At 56.3% G+C, this 18,204-nt stretch overlaps 1 protein-coding gene across 3 annotated transcripts; it reads left to right on the forward strand.

Annotated features, from left to right (window-relative positions):
- The first annotated feature begins 2,073 nt into the window (after nt 1-2,073).
- Nucleotides 2,074-6,880, forward strand: CTDSP1 (CTD small phosphatase 1). Of its 3 annotated transcripts, none has more exons than XM_052655104.1 (7): nt 2,074-2,317; nt 3,704-3,852; nt 4,289-4,390; nt 4,580-4,636; nt 5,289-5,381; nt 5,520-5,705; nt 6,369-6,880. In XM_052655104.1, exons 1-7 carry the CDS (start codon nt 2,251-2,253, stop codon nt 6,495-6,497), a joined length of 783 nt encoding a protein of 260 aa, XP_052511064.1. In that variant the 5' UTR covers nt 2,074-2,250; the 3' UTR covers nt 6,498-6,880. The 3 variants fall into 3 exon arrangements, with proteins under 3 accessions (XP_052511064.1, XP_052511072.1, XP_052511059.1); XM_052655099.1 differs by having other exon boundaries at nt 2,078-2,317; nt 4,286-4,390; XM_052655112.1 differs by lacking the exon at nt 4,289-4,390 and having other exon boundaries at nt 2,075-2,317.
- The last annotated feature ends 11,324 nt before the right edge of the window (nt 6,881-18,204 follow it).

Below are 18,204 nucleotides of genomic sequence, written 5' to 3' on the forward strand. Positions count from 1 at the left end.
CAGGACTGTCTGCATCCACGCCGCCCGCGCGGAAGGGGCACCTCGGCGAGCCCCGTAGCCGGGGGATGGGCGGGGGGGGGGTGGTTGGGCGGAGTAAGCGAGGTAGGGCAGGTCTCCTGGGAGGAGTCAGCAACCTCGAAGTCTTGGAGGGGGCGATGGGGGTGTGTCTTAGAGGCCAGAAGTGAAGGGAATAGCGACTGGGCGGGCGGCGGGGGCGCGGTCCTGCCCGCCCCATCCCCGCTCCTCTGACCATCGAAGGGACAGCCGGCCAGGTTCCAGCCTCCAGAGAGGGGGAGGGGAGGGGAAGGAAGGAGAGCTGCTCAGACTAGAGACAAGGCCAGGGGTTCGCTCAGCCCTCCACCGCCCATTTCCTTTTGGGGTCAGCACCGGCTGGGCATCCGGAGATAAAGCCGAGGCGCCACCCCGGAGCCGGACCGTAGGGGAGGGGGGCCGCCCTGCGGCCGGAATCCCACCCCTGTTCCTGCCGCAGGGCGGGCCGAATCGCTCACTAGTCGGGACTCAGTTTCTTTATCTGATAAAACGGGTTTTTAAAGAAGTCGTTCATTGAGATGAGGGGCGCAGCCACAGCCGGACCCAGACGTAAACGCTCGCAGCACGTCGGCGATTATTCTAACTAAAAGCAGAAGGCAAGTCGTGCTGTCCAGAGGATCCACAGCCCCCGACCACCTCCCCACCCCGCCCTGGACCCCCAGGCCCAAAGCGAACGCGCCTTGGGGCCAGCTCTGCTCGCGACCCGCCGCCCGCGCGGGGCCTCTCGCTCCCGGGCGCCCTCTCCGCCTGGCCGGGAGAAAGCGCGCGGCGCTCTCACCGGGCTGCCGGATGGGACACGACGCGCCCGCCCCGCCCGCGGGGGAAGTGCTGGGGCGCGTTTATCAAGCCTTGGCGTTATTAATATTTTTAAAATGTGAACACAAAACAGTAACGACAAGTATAAGGAACTTCATAGACAGGAAAACAAACAAACCCCGCCCGCAAACCTCACCGCGCAGCACACGGGAGTTTTGCTCGCGAAGAATCCGCGTGGAAACGCGAGCCCCGTGCCCGGGGGAAGTCTGTACGGACCCGAGTGGAGCGGGTGTGCCAGTGGATGTCCGTGGTCCCCATGGTCCGGCATCGAGTCCCACTGTGTGGGGCCGCGGCCTGATTTCCTCTCCCCACAGAGGGGCCGGCGGGTGGGAAGCAGAGGAGGGGGCCTGGGAAAAAGGAGGGTTTCATTTCTTCGAGGTCGGTGGGATTTATCTCTGCGAAGCGGTAGGAAGCCTATTCAGGCAGAACGAACAGCACGTATAAAGGCCCTGAGGCGTGGAGGCCCTCGGCTTCAGGCAAGAAAACCAGGTGGCTGGGATGGGCATGGGGAGTGGACGTGGCCGGGCGCCCGGTGAGGAGAGGTCGGCAGGGGCACCCCGGGGCGGACAGCTGGAACTTCTGCACCCTACAGCTCCGGGTTTAGGGGAAAGGGGCCGACACTGCGGGTAGGTCACGGTCCGGTTAGGGACCTAGTTGTGTGGATCGGCACAGTCGTTTGGAAGTGCAGCAGAGGCTTTGCACGCTCACGACTTCCCCTGCGACCACTGGAGAGAAGACCCACTTTTCAGACCAGATGGTGTTATCCCCATTTCCCAAATGAGAAGACCGAGAAGCTGCCAGTCCCCGACCTTTGGAATGTTCAGAGGTGGAGTCGCGCTGCCTCGGGGCACTCCCGGGCGCGGGCGCCCCGGGCGGGCCCTAGTCCCGGGCCGCTCAGCGCGGAGAACCGTGGGCCGGGGTGCCGGCCCTGCCACGCAGCCGCAGAGGCTTGGCCTCGCTGGCGGGCTGGCTGGCTGGCGGGCGGCGGGAAAGGAGGCGGCGCCCCCGGGAGCGCGGCAGGAACCTGGCCGGGCCCGCCTCCCTGGCCGCCGAGCAGCGCCGGCCCCTCAAGTGATGAAAGCCCCGGCCGAGTCCAGGTCACGCTGAAGCCGTTGCCCTTTTAAGGGGGAGCCTTGAAACGGCGCCCGGGTTCCATGTTTGCATCCGCCTCGCGGGGAGGAAACTCCATGTTGTAACAAAGTTTCCTCCGCGCCCCCTCCCTCCCCCTCCCCCTTAGAACCTGGCTCCCCTCCCCTCCGAAGCTCGCGGGGATCCCTCCCTCCCACCCCTCCCCTCCCCCCCGCGCCCCGATTCCGGCCCGAGCCGGGGGGGAGGCCGGGCTCCCGGGCCAGAGTCCGGCCGGAGCGGAGCGCGCCCGGCCCCATGGACAGCTCGGCAGTCATTACTCAGATCAGCAAGGAGGAAGCGCGGAGCCCGCTACGGAGCAAAGGTACTGGGGCGCACGGAGGGCGCTTAGACCCGGCGCCGTAAAGAGGAGGGGGCTGGGACCCTCTCGAGGGCGACAGTTGCCGCCGCCGCCCGGGGCGCCCGCCTTGGCGGGACCCGAAGCTTCCAACCGGAGGGGGAGCTGGGTGAGAGTTTGAACTTGCAGAAACTCGGAGACCCGGGGCGGGGCCTGGCGCTTTTGGGGGCGCTTCGGTCTGCTCGAGGTGGGGAAACTGAGGCAGGGGTGGAGCACGGGGCGCCCTCCAGGTTTCCCAGACTGGGTGTGCGCGAGGCCGAAGAGTCGTACCCCCCCCTACTCCCCCATTGGCGCCAAGGGGGCTGGGAGATGGGGGTGCTGAAGAGGGCGCCTTCAGGCCGCCAGCTGAGACTCCGCCCCCTCCGGGCCGCGGTCTGGCTGGGTCGCGGGAGGGGGCGCAGAGGTGACAGCGGGCTGGGGAGGGTTGGAAAGATCTCCCGCTAACGCAGGGCCACGTTCCCCACAAACTTCCGCGTCCCGCGTGGAGGCGCGGAGAGAGACAACCACTTCTAAGGATCGCCCGCGCGCCCGCAGGAGACGCGTGATCGGACCGCGCACTTGGCTCCTCGAGCCGGTGGGCGCCGTGTCTGTGCATACACGCAGCGCCCCGAGATGCTGCCAGCCTGGGCCGGGCACCCCGGGACTGATGGTTCTGGTCTAGGGGGTCTGCCCCTCCCTGTCCTCGTGTGGGCTTAAGAGGCTAGGAAGTTCCTCCAGGTCTGTCCACTTGTGGCCGGGACCTAGCTCCGTCCGGGGTCGGGGGTGGGGGGTTGGATAGGGGGTCGGGTGGAGAGTGGGCCAGTCTATTAGCGGGATCTAGGTTGGAGGTCCGGGTGGGGGCGGAGGAGGAGGGGCCAGTAGATGGCCGCAGGACACTAGATTCAAGCCCCCACCCCCTGTGTTTGGGCCCAGCTTCAGGGAGGACTTTGGACCTCTGGAGGTGGAGAGTGGAAGGAGGGCGGGAGTGGGCCCCAGGGCCCCAAGCCCCAGCCCTCTTTTGTAGGGGCCCCACTGACCAGGGCCTGCTCAGGTCCGGTGGGTGTCAGGAGGTGCCCTATGCACTGCTCCCCCAGCAGAGATGGAAACTGTTGGGAAGAGAAAACACCTCCTGTCCCAGCCTCCAACCAGCCCACTCCCTAATGTGGGTGACGTTGTACCCACATTAAAAGAACTTGTGGGGAGTGGAGGGGTGGCCTGGAGCCAAGACTGTCAGGCTGCCACCTGAGTGTGTCTCCCTCAGTGAAGGAAGCATGGCCAGACCCTCTCATCCCAGGGGTTGGCAGCTGGGCATATAGGCACAGCCCTGCAGGCCAGGCAGTGTTCACGCCTCCACCTTGGGCCTCCCTGCTTCAGGTGACCAGAAGTCAGCAGCCTCTCAGAAGCCCCGGAGCCGGGGCATCCTCCACTCGCTCTTCTGCTGTGTCTGCCGGGATGACGGGGAGGCCCTGCCCGCCCATAGTGGGGCACCCCTGCTCGTGGAGGAGAATGGTGCCGTCCCCAAGGTGCGTGCTGGCCAAGTGGGGGCTATGGGGGCACCTGGACTCAGCCCTTCGGGGGGTGTAGGGGAAGGGGGCTCTTCAGGACGTGCTGCTAGGCCCTGTGGAAGAGGGTGAAGTCCCCTACCCCCCACCAAGCCCTCCACCCTCTCAGGCCTTCCCAACCCTGACTGCCTCCTGAGGGCCCCCAGCCCCGAGGCTTCTGAATTTTCCTTTCAGAAGTGGAGGCTATCCTCTGCGTTGGTTTCCCAGGTCAGGAAGTGAAGCCCTGAGAGCCAGGCAGCCTACCCTCAGGCTCCAGGGCTGGCAGGGGCAAAACTGGGAAGGGGCTGGTGTCTCCACTCTGTCCTTGTGGCTCTCCAGGAAGAGGGCTGGGGGAGGAGAAATGACTGGGGCTTGAGAGAGGTGGCAGCAACCAGCTCCCTGCTTGTCCCCATAGCAGGCCCCAGTCCAGTACCTGCTCCCTGAGGCCAAAGCCCAGGACTCGGACAAGATCTGCGTGGTCATCGACCTAGACGAGACCCTGGTGCACAGTTCCTTCAAGGTGGGCCCCTGCCCAGCAGCCCTCAGGCCCCGGTCTCTGAGCCCTAGATGGGATTTTGATAAATGTAGAATTGTCAGAAGTCCAGAGAGGGTGTGAGACTTGGCTGAGGTCACACAGACCCTGGCCTGGCCTGGGAGGGTGGTCCTGGTGGGCCTTGCCCCAATTCCAGCAGCTCTCTTCCTCCTGCAGCCAGTGAACAATGCTGACTTCATCATTCCTGTGGAGATTGATGGGGTGGTCCACCAGGTGAGGGGCTGGGGGTGGGGGGGAGGTGGTAGGGTTGGCATCTGTCTTCCAGACCCCAGGTTCCTCCCACCAGTCCTGAGAGCCCTAGACGGGATTTTGATAAATGTGGAATGTCCAGGGCCCAGAGAGGGTGTGAGACTTGCCTGAGGTCACACAGACCCTCAGGGACTTGGCCCAGCTCCAGGGCCTGCAGGGAGTTGGGTGGGGGGTCTTCCTCGGTGCCCCCTCGCCCCTACCCTGCCCGGGACCCAGTTCAAGTAATTCAGGATAGGTTGTGTGCTGTCCAGCCTGTTCTCCATTACTTGGCTCGGGGGCCGGTGCCCTGCAGCCTTGGGGTGAGGGGGTTGCCCCCGGCCCCCACATCCGGCCGAGGCCCTGGCGGAGGAAGGGGTGGGAATTAGTGATTCCCTCTGAGGTAGGGCCCGAAGACAGGAGTCGGAGGTTATTTGATCCTCTTCGGGACGGTGGGTGGTTTACCCGGCGGTGGTGGGGGTGGCTGGCCGAGTGGAGCCCACGGGCCCTGGGACCAGCTGCCCTCCTGCGCTCCTCTGCCTCCTGCACCTAACTCCTGCGCAGTCCCCCGGCCCCCCCACCCGGCCCCACCCTGCCCAGGCCCATGGGCCGGCAGTCCCCTCACTGGCCCACCCCCCAGGTCTACGTGCTGAAGCGGCCCCACGTCGATGAGTTCCTGCAGCGGATGGGTGAGCTCTTCGAATGCGTGCTGTTCACCGCCAGCCTGGCCAAGGTGAGCCCTCCACCCTCCGCAGGGCTCCCTGGGCACCTCTGCTTCCTGTCTGCCTCCGACACACGACCTCTGGGCAGAAGTCTCTGGGTCCCTCTTGGCGCCCTCCCCAACCCCGATGACCCACCTCCCACCCCCCAGTACGCAGACCCCGTAGCTGACCTGTTGGACAAGTGGGGGGCCTTCCGGGCGCGGCTGTTTCGGGAGTCGTGTGTCTTCCACCGGGGGAACTACGTGAAGGACCTAAGCCGACTGGGCCGAGACCTGCGTCGGGTGCTCATCCTGGACAACTCGCCTGCCTCCTATGTCTTCCATCCAGATAACGCCGTGAGTGCCCGGCAGGATGGGGGTTGGGGACCTGCAGGGGTCTGGTCCCTTCCGTTCCTCCCTCTTTTCTCTCCTCGGTGGCCCCTGCCTGCTGCCCGCTCGCCTTGTCCATCCACAGCTGCCCCAGGTCTCTTATTAGTCACTCAGCCCATTCTGCCTGCATGGACAAGGGGCCTGCTGTGGATTTGGGTCCCTTGCTGGGCACTAGAGCAGTTTCCACTTCATCCTAACAGTTGTGAACTGTTAGTGGATCCCAGAATTAACTTTAAAAAAATGAACCAAAACTGTCCAACTGCTTAGCACACAATAGGGTAAGGGCTTCCCAAGTGGCGCTAGTGGTAAAGAACCCACCTGCCAGTGCGGGAAACATAAGAGACGTGGGTTGGATCCCTGAGTCGGGAAGATCCTCTGGAGAAGGGAATGGCAACCCACTCCAGTATTCTTGCCTGGAGAGTCCCATGGACAGAGGAGCCTGGCAGGCTACAGTCCACGGGCTCCCTAAAAGTTGGACACGACTGAAGAGACAGCTCAAACATGCAAGGTTGAGTATGTTTCCCTAAAACTCTGCTCTGACTTGTGTGGTCAGTGCGACTTACTGGGAAACTGTGGGTGAGGGTGCCCAGGGCCCCCTGCCCCCCTCATTGCCCCGCACCCATCTTCCAGGTACCGGTGGCCTCATGGTTCGACAACATGAGTGACACGGAGCTCCACGACCTCCTGCCCTTCTTCGAGCAGCTCAGCCGTGTGGACGACGTGTACTCAGTGCTCAGGCAGCCTCGGCCAGGCAGCTAGTGAGGCGCCACGGGGCTCAGACCTGCCCCTGACCACACCTGCACCCCACTCACTCGGACTCTGCCTTAAGAAAACTCAGCGCCACGGGAAAGCGGGGTCTCCCCGCCCCCCCTGCCCCCCACCAGCCTGGCCAGGCTCTGGAGGGGGCAGCAGGCTGCACGGAGGGCGATGAGCCCCTGGGTCCCTGAGTCAGTGCCTTAGAACCTTCTCCTTGGGGGACCCGTGGGGCTCTGCATGCCTCTCCCCCTTCCTTCCTTTCTCTCTGCACCGCCATGTTTCTCTGCTGCCAAACTGGGCCCCTCGGGCCCTTCCAGTTCTGCTTGGGGGAGGGGCAGGGTTTGAGCCGCCCTCTGCCTTGGACCCGCCCTCCCCGCCCCCCCCCCCCCCCCCCAAATCTGGGAACAGAGGACACCAAGTGCCTTGCAAAGAGCCCTCTTCCCAGCCGATTTTCCCAGGGCCACAATCCAGGTTAGCTCTGCCAGGAACAGCCTTCAGGTTGCTGCAATCTAGGCTGGTGGGGGAGGACTCAGTCTCCCCACCTCTTCCCTGGGGACTGCTGCAGGCCCCCCTCACCCTACCTCTGCCTAGGGCGGGGAGGGTTGAGGGTTGATCTGTTTCCACTTGTGAAGGGAGCAAGGGTCTGTTCAGGACCCCAGAATCCAGCTACTCTGGGCTCACCAGCTGCTGAGGGCTACTTCCCACACTGCCCTAAGTTCTAACCTCTCACCTCTGCCTTGGCCGGCCTGGAGGCCCTGGGGCTTGGTGCCCCCAGCTCCGTGTGGGGGCCCAGGCAGTATCCTGCGGTGCCGTATAAATATGTATATGTGTATATAGACTTTTAGGGGAGGGGGAGAGGGAAAAGTCCAGGTAGAGACACTATTCCCTCGCCCTTCCCTGGGCCCATAAACTAGGGGAGGGGGGGAGGAGGGAAAGGATTTTTACATTTTTTAAACTACTATTTTCTGAATGAAACAGGCTGGCCCAAGGGGCCCCAGGCCCTGTCCTTTGTCCCTCACACCCTCTCTGCTCCGTTCATTCATTCATTCAAGAAACATTTATTGAGCACCTTTTCTGTGCCCAGTGCTGTGCAGGTCCACCAGCGGAGTTTGTGTGTGGGTCTCTCTAGACCACCTAACTGGTGCCTCCCCACCCCAACCCCATACTTCACTGGTGCCTTTAGGGGATCTGTAGGAGGTGGGACCTTTCTTGTGGGGTTTGGTGGTCTCCAGGAAACCTGGCCAAGCTGTTTCCCCGCCCCTGTGCCAACCCCACCCCTGCAGCCCCTCTGCTTTGCCCCCTGCTGGCTGGGGGCAGCTCCCAGGATGTCCTGCCTACCAGCTCTGAGTCCTTTATCTGGAATCCCTCCCCCAAATGCTGAGTCTGGAAGCCAGGGCCTTGGGCTCTCCCAAAGGCCTAACGGTTAAGGGGACCCACATACCAGTGCCAAGGGGGATGTCAGGTGGACATGTCATTACCCTCCCCACCAGAGAGCTGGGGGTGGGAGGGAGGACAAAGTTGGTCTGACTCGGGTGACCCTCCCATCTAAGTGCCTTCTCTGTAACGGAGAACCCCACAGTTTGATAAGAACTAAAGCGAAAGCCAGACCCCCCCCCCCCCAATCCTGGCTCTGTGGTTATTGATGGGGAGGGGGCTGTTGAAGTTGGGGGGAGGTCCGGTGAAGCCACACCTGTTCAGCAAACCCTTTGGAGGGAAGGGCTGCCCTCACCCTTCCAGGGGCATCAAGCCTGAAAATGCAAACTTTGAATGGGTCCGAGTGCATCTCTGCTGTTTAGTCACTAACTCGTGTCCAACTCTTCTGAAGCCCCGTGGACTATAGCCCACCAGGCTCCTCTTTCCATGGGGTTTCCCAGGCGAGAATACTGGAGTGGGTTTCCATTTCCTTCTCTGGGGATCCAACCTGTGTCTCTTGCATCGTGTGCATTCGCAGGCGGATTCTTGACCGCCGAGGCACCAGGGAAGCCCGAGTTCATCTGTTATTTAATTCTGCCCCTCTTTGCAGAAGTGATTAAATAATGCCTCCATCGGGAGGACTCCACAGAGTATTAGCTCTGAGGCGAACTGAAACGCGTCCCTAGGAGAGGCCCCTGGAAGGTATTTGGAGACTGGAGGGGTGTGGTCTCCGCCCCGGAGTGGAGGGGAGGGACCCGTGAGGCCCCAGAGGGTGGAGGGGAATGGGGCGAGCTAGAGGGAAGCCAAGTTCAACTCCAAACGGAAGAACTTGGAACGCGGCTGACCCAGGCCGCCCGCGGACTGCCGAGGCGTCGCGAGCAGCGCTGCACCGCGGGACCCGGCTGCGGGGCTCCGCGGGGGATGGGCGGGGTCCGCGGGCTCGGTCTGGTTCACCTCCGCGGCCCTCCCCCGCTCCCGGCCGCGGCCTCTCACTCCCCGCCGGCCGCACCCTAGCGCGAGCCTCCGGCCCACTTCCTGCCTCCGCCCCTCCGGCCCTGGCAGAACTTCCTTTGCGAAACTGGGCCGCCCTGGGCCTTGGCAGGAAGTGCCCTTCCGGCTCGCCCTCGCCTGCTGGCCGCTAGAGGCCTCTCTGTCCTCGCGGACGCCCTGGCTCCCCGGCGCCGGGCCTCTCCCGCCGACCCCTTGCTTGGGCGCAGACATCCCACCCTCTCCCCGACGCGCCCGGGGCTGGAAGGATGAGGGCCGGCCTAGAACGAGGCCCTCTCCCGGGGGTGGGTAGTTTCTCCCCCAAGCCCCCATGCACTGGGGGGAGGAAGATCTACCCCTCTCAAATCTGATTCCGGTGCTCAGCTCCCCTCCCCCCCCAAAAGCCCCCCCCCAACCCCCGTCTCCACTTTCTGCCTCTCCCAGCCCTCATCCCCTCACCTTGTGACTTCAGCCTCCTGGCGCTCCAGACGCTGCTGTGTCCCCCCCCTCACCGCCCCAGGTCTTTGCAGCGTGTGTGTGATGCTGCCCCTCCCCCATCCCTCTCCTCACTACTTTTCCTGGTAGAAAAGCGTCACGAAGCCATCACCCGGGAGGAGAGCCCGCAGAACCCTCGCTCGCCACCCTGAGCTCCAGTCCCAGTCTGAGCTGAAGCCCGAGAGCCCTTGGCCGGTCAACACCGAGCCCTCCCTGCCTCCTGCCCGGCCTTCCTCAGGGTCCTGCTCTATTTCCTGCTCTCCATGGAAACACTCGCCCCCCCGCCCCAGATTTGCATCCTGAAGGGCCTGTCACGGCAGAGAGTCACCACCGCTCCCAACTTTGAGACCTCAGCCTGCCTTGCCCCCCCGCGCCACTCCCCCCACCCCCATCCACAGAATTCAACGCAACAACATGGATTGTGGTGCCAGGCACTGGGCCATGACTAGGATGCGCTTCTGCTCTCAAGGAACTCACATCCTAGTGTGGAGAATAGACATCTGAACATGTTGTCCAAACCCGAAATGCTGCAAATGGGGGGGCAAGAGATAACATGGGGGAGGAGCACAGGGGACGCCCTAACCTCCCCTGGGGGTACATGGGGAGCCTGGAAATCCTTCTTGCCAAGGATTTGGGAAGGAGGCAAGGTTCAGGGGAAGGTGGTCTGTGCAGGGAGGTCCGACGGGAAAGGAAGCCAAAGCCTCACGGGACACACCAGGGAGCGTGGGAAGTGACAGTTTCGAAATTGAACACAAGGGGGTAAGGAGGGGAAATGACACTGCAGAAAAGCAGGAGCAAGATAATGCAGATCTGTAGCCAGACCAAGGAGGTGGCCTTTTCCTTGCAGGCAGGGGGTGCCACAGAGGGACACTGAGCGGGACAGAGGCACGTGCAAACCTGGCAGCCACCCGTTGGAAGCTACACTGTGTGTGTGTGTGTGTGTGTGTGCGCGCTGTTCTGTCCAGCTCTTTGCGACCCAATGGACTGTAGTCCGCCAAGCTCCTCTGTGCATGGAATTTTCCAGGCAAGAATACTGGAACAGGTTGCCATTTTCTGCTCCAGGGGAATCCTCCCAACCCAGGGGTCAAACCCGCATCTTTGTCTCCTATGTTGGCAAACAGATTCTTTACCACGGAGCTGCCTGGTTAGGGACCTAAGACTCTCCCTATGGGGAGGCCACAGACATGGTTCCAGAGACAGAGAATGAAGACCTCAACTGCAGCCAAGACAGTGAAGAGGGAAGGATGAAGTGATGGATGTGACATGGAGGAACTTGGCAGGAAGCTGCAGCTGGGTGGCTCTTGGGGCAGGGGTGGAGGGGAAGGAGGAAGGCAACCTGACTTCTGGCTTTGGAGACTGTGAAAATGTCTCTACTTGAAAGGCTTAGTTACTCACTATTTGCTTGTTACTTGCAGAATCATGGATACACCACTGCTGACGGGAGTGTACATTTGGTGCAGCCTCTTTGGAGAATAATTTGACCATTGAAAATATTTTTTAAATGCAGACACTTTTTGATCTGGCAGTTGGATTTTTAGGAATTTATGTGGTAGGTAAAATGTATATTCATATAACTGTATGCATATGGGTATTAATTTTGTTGGTAATACCTGGTGTGAAGAGCTGACTCATTTGAAAAGACCCTGATGCTGGGAAAGATTGAAGGCAGGAGGAGAAGGAGACAACAGAGGATGAGATGGTTGGATGGCATCACCGACTCAGTGGACGTGAAGGTGAAGGTGAAGGTGAAGTCGCTCAGTCGTGTCCGACTCTTTGCGACCCCATGGACTGTAACCTACTAGGCTTCTCCATCCATGGGATTCTCCAGGCAAGAATACTGGAGTGGATTGCCGTTTCCTTCTCCAGGGGATCTTCCCGACCCAGGGATCGAACCTGGGTCTCCCGCACTGGAGGCAGAAGGCAGACGCTTTAACCTCTGTGCCACCAGGAGTTTGAGTAAACTCTGAGAATTGGTGATGGACAGGAAGGCCTGGCATGCTCCATGGGGTTCATGGGGTTGCAAAGAGTCAGACACGACTGAGCGACTGAACTGAACTGAACTGAATAGCAAAGCACTTGAAATAACTTCAGTGTCCAAGAATAAGGAACTAGTTAAATAAATGTTGCTGTATCTATACCAGAATATAGTGATGAAAAAATGAGGTGGAACTATCTATCTATAGATAGACATAGACCATTCCATATCTATCTACAGATACAGAATGATCTTCAAGATAAACCAGTCAACAAAACCAAGCTTCCTAACAATGGTGATGGTGGTTTTCCACTAAAGAGAAATATAAAAGTAGATACAAATACATGTATATAATTTTGTATACTCCTGTATGGTACACAAGAAATGGAAATTGTGGCTAACTTTGGGTAGCAGAGATGGCAGACTGGATGGGAGTCATTTAAGATGGGAGCAGTTGTCTCAGCATGAGTGATGCAAATTTGATCCTATATAATATAACACATTATATGATATATCTGTTTATATTTGGAATTATTTTATCAGGTCCACTTATTAATTTTTAAAAATAAAAATTGGCTTAAGTTAAAAACAGCTTTCTAAATATATTATCAAAGATAGAAATCACGAACTTCATTTCTTTTTTTGGTCATTGCATGCCCACTCCATACCAGGCACCACAGTACAGCAGTGAAGAAACAGACACTGTGGGGGAAAAAAACCCAGATATTAACAAGTAATTACATAATAATATTACAAAAGGAGAAGTGCATGTTTGCTCAGTCATGCCCAACTCTTTGTGATCCCGTGGACCGACTGAACCCCCCAGGCTCCTCTGTCCTTGGGAGTTTCTAGGCAAGAATACTGGAGTGGGTTGTCATTTCCTTAAAAAAAGGAGTAGAGAGTGGTAAATAATTGGAAACTTTTGTGCTGCAAGTGCCCTGAGATGACTTCAAATTGCCCCAAGATTACTCCAGTTCAATCAAGGAGATCCAACCAGTCCATTCTGAAGGAGATCAACCCTGGGATTTCTTTGGAAGGAATGATGCTAAAGCTGAAGCTCCAGTACTTTGGCCACCTCATGCGAAGAGTTGACTCATTGGAAAAGACTCTGATGCTGGGAGGGATTGGGGGCAGGAGGAGAAGGGGATGACCGAGGATGAGACGGCTGGATGGCATCTTGGACTCGATGGACGTGAGTCTGAGTGAACTCCAGGAGATGGTCATGGACAGGGAGGCCTGGTGTGCTGTGATTCATGGGGTCGCAAAGAGTCGGACATGACTGAGTGACTGAACTGAACTGAACTGAACTACTCTTTGCGACCCCATGGACTGCAGCACACCAGGCTTCCCTGTCCATTACCAACTCCCGGAGCTTGCTCAAACTCATGTCCATTGAGTCGATGATGCCATCCAACCATCTCATCCTCGTTGTCCCCTTCTCCTCCTGCCTTCAATCTTTCCCAGCATCAGGTTCTTATCCAATGAGTCAGTTCTTCGCATCAGGTGGCCAAAGTATTGGCCAAAGATTACTCCAAGATGACTTCTAATTGTAAAGGGGGAAGGGTGCCTTTAGGGTGGCAATATCTGGCAATAATGACCATAATCAAGGGAGCAAACTTCACATCACTCATGCTAAGATGTCTTGATGCTGGGCAGAATGAAGTGCACAGCAGCACCTTTGACCATGTTGCTCACAGTGCAGTCCGTGGACTGGAACATCAGCACCACCTGGGAGCTTGTTAGTGATGCAGTTTCGGACCCCACCCCAGACCTATGGAATCAGAATCTGCACTTCAAGAGATTCCCCGTTGACTCTTAAGATATTATAGCTGGAGAAACACGGCCCCTTTTTACATATTCTTGAAAAAAAATTGTTAGAACCTAACCAGACCTTCAGAGGTGCTTTCAGTTTGTGGGAAATACAGGAGGAAGAGGAACAAATTAAACAGTACACAAAGAAAGACAGAGAAATCCCAGTGTGAACGCTCTACTACACACTGCCCTTGATGCGGGTAAGTCAGCGTCAGGAAAAAGTCGGGGCTATTCTAGGTTTAAAAGATACTGAAGAGATGTAACATTTAAAGGAAGTGCATGATTTGATCAAGAATCAATGAAACCAGATATTACAGTCCTCCTGGGAGGAACTGACTGGATTGAGTAGAAGATGATATCAGAAATAATTGTTAATGTTCTCAGTTGTGAAAATCTTGTTACAGTTATGAAGGAGACTGTCCTCACTCTTAGGAGATGAATGACAAATATTTTGAGCTAAAGTACAAAAATATCAGCAGCTTACTTCCGAATATGTATATATTGCAGATGTTAATTCTTGAGTCCATGGCTGTTTATTATACTATTATACTATTATTTATACTTTTCAATATGTTTGACATTTATCAAAATTAAGAAATTGGGAATAATTTTTTAAAAATATACGTTCTCTGGACTTCCCTGGTGATCCAATGGTTAAGACTCTGTGTTTCCACTACACAGGGCACGGGTTTGATCCCTCCTTGGGGAACGAAGATCTCACACACACACACAAAAACCACAGAACATATGTTTTCACCCAAAATGCTGAAGCTAAATTAAAAGTTTAGCAACCAAATTAGAGAAAAGTATGCCCTAAATGACAGGCGGGTTACAAACCTTAATACATTAAATATATAAACAACTCCAACAAATCAATTAAAACTTCACAAAAGACATAGTGTACATATATATATATATACTCACACACACAGATAATATATATATTTATGCCATGCCCTTCCCACCTAACCACTGGACTGCCAGGGAATTCCCCAATAAATATATTTTTAATGGTCTATCTCGCTGGTAATCAAAGAAATATAAATTGGCACAATGACAATTCAGACTGACAGAAATTTTCTTAAAAGCTGGAGTTCAGTGCTGGGGAAACCAGGCAGGTGCCGTTAATACAGATGTGGCTATAAATTAATGTGACTTTTCTGGGGGACAATTTGACTAGTCATACCTTTGACCCAGCAATGCCACTTTTAGGGAGCTTATGCTAAATAAATGATAATGGATGCAATCCATTGGCAAAAGTTTAGTAATAGTACTTACCAAGGCATTCTTAGTAATTTCAAATAATTGGATATAATTTGAGATATTGATTACATTAACTATACCGTCTATCTAATGGATTACCATGAGACAGTTAAAAGATAGATGATAGATGCTATATACATATAGTATACCTATAGTATATACATATAGTACACATATATAAATATGGTGTACATATATACATAGAGTATACATATATACATTGAGTATACATATATACATAAAGTATACACCCCCAGCATATGTATTGGGCAGTACCTTGAAAGAAATACTCCAAAATACAAAACTACATTACTCAGATTTATCTCTGTAGTGGAATTAGGAGTTTTTTCTTTCCTTTTTTCCTGTCTGTATAATTAAGGACTATAGGCCACCAGACTCCTCTGTCCATGGAATTCTCCAGGCAAGAATACTGGGAGTGGGTAGCCATTGCCTTCTCCAGGGCATCTTCGTAAGCCAGGGATCCAACTCATGTCTCCTGTGTTGCAGGCAGATTCTTTACCATCTGAGCCACCAGGGAAGCCCACATAGTTAAGCGAATAGATATGTCCCCTGGAGGAGGAAATGGCAACCCACTCCAGTATTCTTGCCTGGAGAATCGCATGGACAGAGAGCCTGGTGGGCTACAGTCCAGAGGGTCTCAAAGTCAGACATGACTGAAGCAACTTAGCATACACACACACACACACACACATACACACATATTGGTTGTACTGCTGGACATGTGGGATGTTAGTTCCCCAGGTCAGTTCAGTTCAGTCGCTCTGTCGTGTCCGACTCTTTGCAACCCCATGGACTGCAGCATGCCAGGCTTCCCTGTCCATCACCAGCTCCTGGAGTCTACTCAAACTCATGTCCATTGTGTCAGTGACGCCATACAACCATCTCATCCTCTGTCATCCCCTTCTCCTCCTGCCTTCAATCTTTCCCAGCATCAGAGTCTTTTCAAATGAGTTGATTCTTTGCATCAGGTAGCCAAAGTATTGTAATTTCAGATTTAGTATCAGTCCTTCCAAAGAATATTCAGGACTGATTTCCCTTAGCATGAACTGGTTGGATCTCCTTGCTGTCCAAGGGACTCTCAAGAGTCTTCTCCAACACCACAGCTCAAAAGCATCAGTTCTTCAGTGCTCAGCTTTCTCTATAGTCCAACTCTCACATCCATTCATGACTACTGGAAAAAACATAGCTTTGACAAGATGGACCTTAGTTGGCAAAGTAATGTCTCTGCTTTATAATACACTGTCTCGGCTGGTCATCGGAGAAGGTAATGGCACCCCACTCCAGTACTCTTGCCTGGAGAATGCTATGGACGGAGCAGCCTGGTGGGCTGCAGTCCATGGGGTCGCGAAGAGTTGGACACGACTGAGTGACTTCACTTTCACTTTTAACTTTCATCCATTGGAGAAGGAAATGGCAACCCACTCCAGTGTTCTTGGCTGGAGAATCCCAGGGATGGGGGGGCCTGTTGGGCTGCCGTCTATGGGGTCGCACAGAGTTGGACACGACTGAAGCAGCTTAGCAGCAGCAGCAGGCTGGTCATAGCTTTTCTTCCAAGAAGCAAGCATCTTTTAATTTCATGGCTGCAGTCACCATCTGCAGTGATTTTGGAGCCCCTAAAATAAAGTCTCCCACTGTTTCCATTGTTTCCCCATCTATTTGCCATGAAGTGATGGGACTGGATGCCATGATCTTAGTTTTCTGAATGTTGAGTTTTAAGCCAACTTTTTTCACCCTCCTCTTTCACTTTCATCAAGAGGCTCTTTAGTTCTTCTTCGCTTTCTGCCATAAGGGTGATGTAGATTTGATCCAACCAGGGATTAAACCCTCTGTAGTAGAAGTGTGGAGTCTTAACCACTGGGCCATCAGGGAAGTCCTGAACATATACTTTTTATTCACACAAAAAAAGGTGCTTTTAAAGAAACCAGATAGCACCTGAATTGCATTTACTCCTCTTACCAGACTGCATGAGCTCACACACGCACACCTGCACACACATGCACAGATGTGCACGCACGTGTACATCTGGTCTTGAGAACCCTTGGGAAGGTATGACCAGAAGAAGCACCTGGCCTCACCCCGCCCACTTCAGCTCACCTCCCTAAGGACCACTGTGCAGAGGTGACAGGAGGATTTCTGCAGGGGTGGAGTTTGAGGGACAGCTGCCCAGTGGGGCTGAGTTTGGGGGCGACGTTGACTTCTGAGTGAGACTGGCTCCTTTCCTATCTTGAGCGAGAAGCCCCCTAGGATCAGGGTTCAGAAATGCAAGCCGTGGCTTCAGGGGAGAAAGGCGGAGCAGAGTCCAAAGGAACCGGTTTATTGCAGCTCATAAAAGCTGGAGGAGGAGCCAGCGCCTCTGAAGGGGCAGACAAGAAAAGCTCTGTGCCCCTCGGAGTGAGCGAGCGACCTCTAGGGGTGCTAGGGTCCCGTCAGTCCTCAAGGGCCCTAAATCTGATTCCCTGGCCCTAAATCCCTGTGTCCAGGGCTCCCCAACCCCGGGGTCACTCCCCCAAGGGGAGGAAGGAGGACGGAGGAGACTGCTCCTCTGGTTTGATAGGATGAAGGGTCCAGGCGCCCATACCTTACCTGGCAAGTGCCGTCCACCTGCAGCGAGCATCTGGGCCCTGGGCAGAAACGTATCCCATCCCTGGGTGCTCGCTGGGGACCCAAGGGTGGGGCCCCTTGGCTGTGGGTGTCTGGCAGTCACTGGGCTCCTGGCTCCCAGGGACACGGCGGCCACCTGCCTCCCCACCCCCTCGCCCATTCCCTCTCTCTCTCTGGGGCCCTATCTTCCCTTATATGGTGAAGGCAGTTCCTAGAGGAGGGGGGGGGTGGGGACAAAGGTCGCTCTCCTTCAGCCAGCTTGCCACAACTCCCTGAGATCTCCCAGGTGGCAGCTGCCTTCCCCAGACAGGTAAGGCCACCCTGTGGGGACCCAGCACCGTAGGTGGTGGGAGAGGGCAGGACAGGGTCGGCTGCTTCCCGCGGGCAGCCTGGGGCCTCCTGCAGCTTCTTGGTGCGGGGGTGAGGGAGAGGCTTGGCTCTCTGGAGAATCTGGAAAGGGCAGGGAGCACAGGGTGGCCTCCCGGGCCTCCAAAAGAAGGACAGTGGAGCGTCCACCCCAGACAAAGGCCCTTTCCTACCCCCCTGCCTGCCATCGGTCCCCGCCCTGTGTTGGGTGCCACCCGGCCCGGATCGCCCTGGACAGAGAAGAATCTAAGGACTTGTAGATGTAAAACCCACCAGTCCTGGGCCACCAGGGAGCAGCTGGTCACCCTGACCTCCCTCTCCCCCTCCCCTGGCTCCCACCATCTCTTTGCTCATTTCTTCCTCATCTGAGATGGGCTTTTTCTCTGCATCTCATTTCCTTGTCACTCCTGGGACCTCAGCGCTCCTGTCTCCTGGAAACCAAAGTGTGAGCAACAGCCATCAGGGATGGAATGGGCAAAGACAGAAGCAGGGGCAGGGGGCTGGTGGTGGCAGGGCCCTGGGCCCCCGTCTACCCTCGGCCGCCCTTGCAGGCATGCTATCCCATCTCTCCTCCACCGGACCCATCCCCTCAGCCTCACCAGGCCCTGTAGCCCCATTCAGCTGAAAGGAGGTGGGGCAGAGGAGTGGGGGCAAATCTAGGTTAGGATCTTGGGACATACTGACCACCCGCTTCCCAGGAAGCCTGTTCAGGTGATCTTGGGTGGGGGTGAGGCTGAGTCTGCAGGCTGGAGGGCTGGGATATGTCACTCGCTCTGC

This window comes from Budorcas taxicolor, chromosome 2 (genome assembly GCF_023091745.1).
Source record: "Budorcas taxicolor isolate Tak-1 chromosome 2, Takin1.1, whole genome shotgun sequence".
NCBI classification, from domain to species: domain Eukaryota; kingdom Metazoa; phylum Chordata; class Mammalia; order Artiodactyla; family Bovidae; genus Budorcas; species Budorcas taxicolor.

Bases quoted from the DNA above. Each gene is read 5' to 3' on its own strand.
- CTDSP1 (XM_052655099.1), top strand. From the start codon at position 2,251: ATGGACAGCTCGGCAGTCATTACTCAGATCAGCAAGGAGGAAGCGCGG. The intron at 4,637-5,288 runs GTGAGGGGCTGG...CCCACCCCCCAG, and splicing joins TTGATGGGGTGGTCCACCAG to GTCTACGTGCTGAAGCGGCC. The intron at 5,706-6,368 runs GTGAGTGCCCGG...CCCATCTTCCAG, and splicing joins TCTTCCATCCAGATAACGCC to GTACCGGTGGCCTCATGGTT.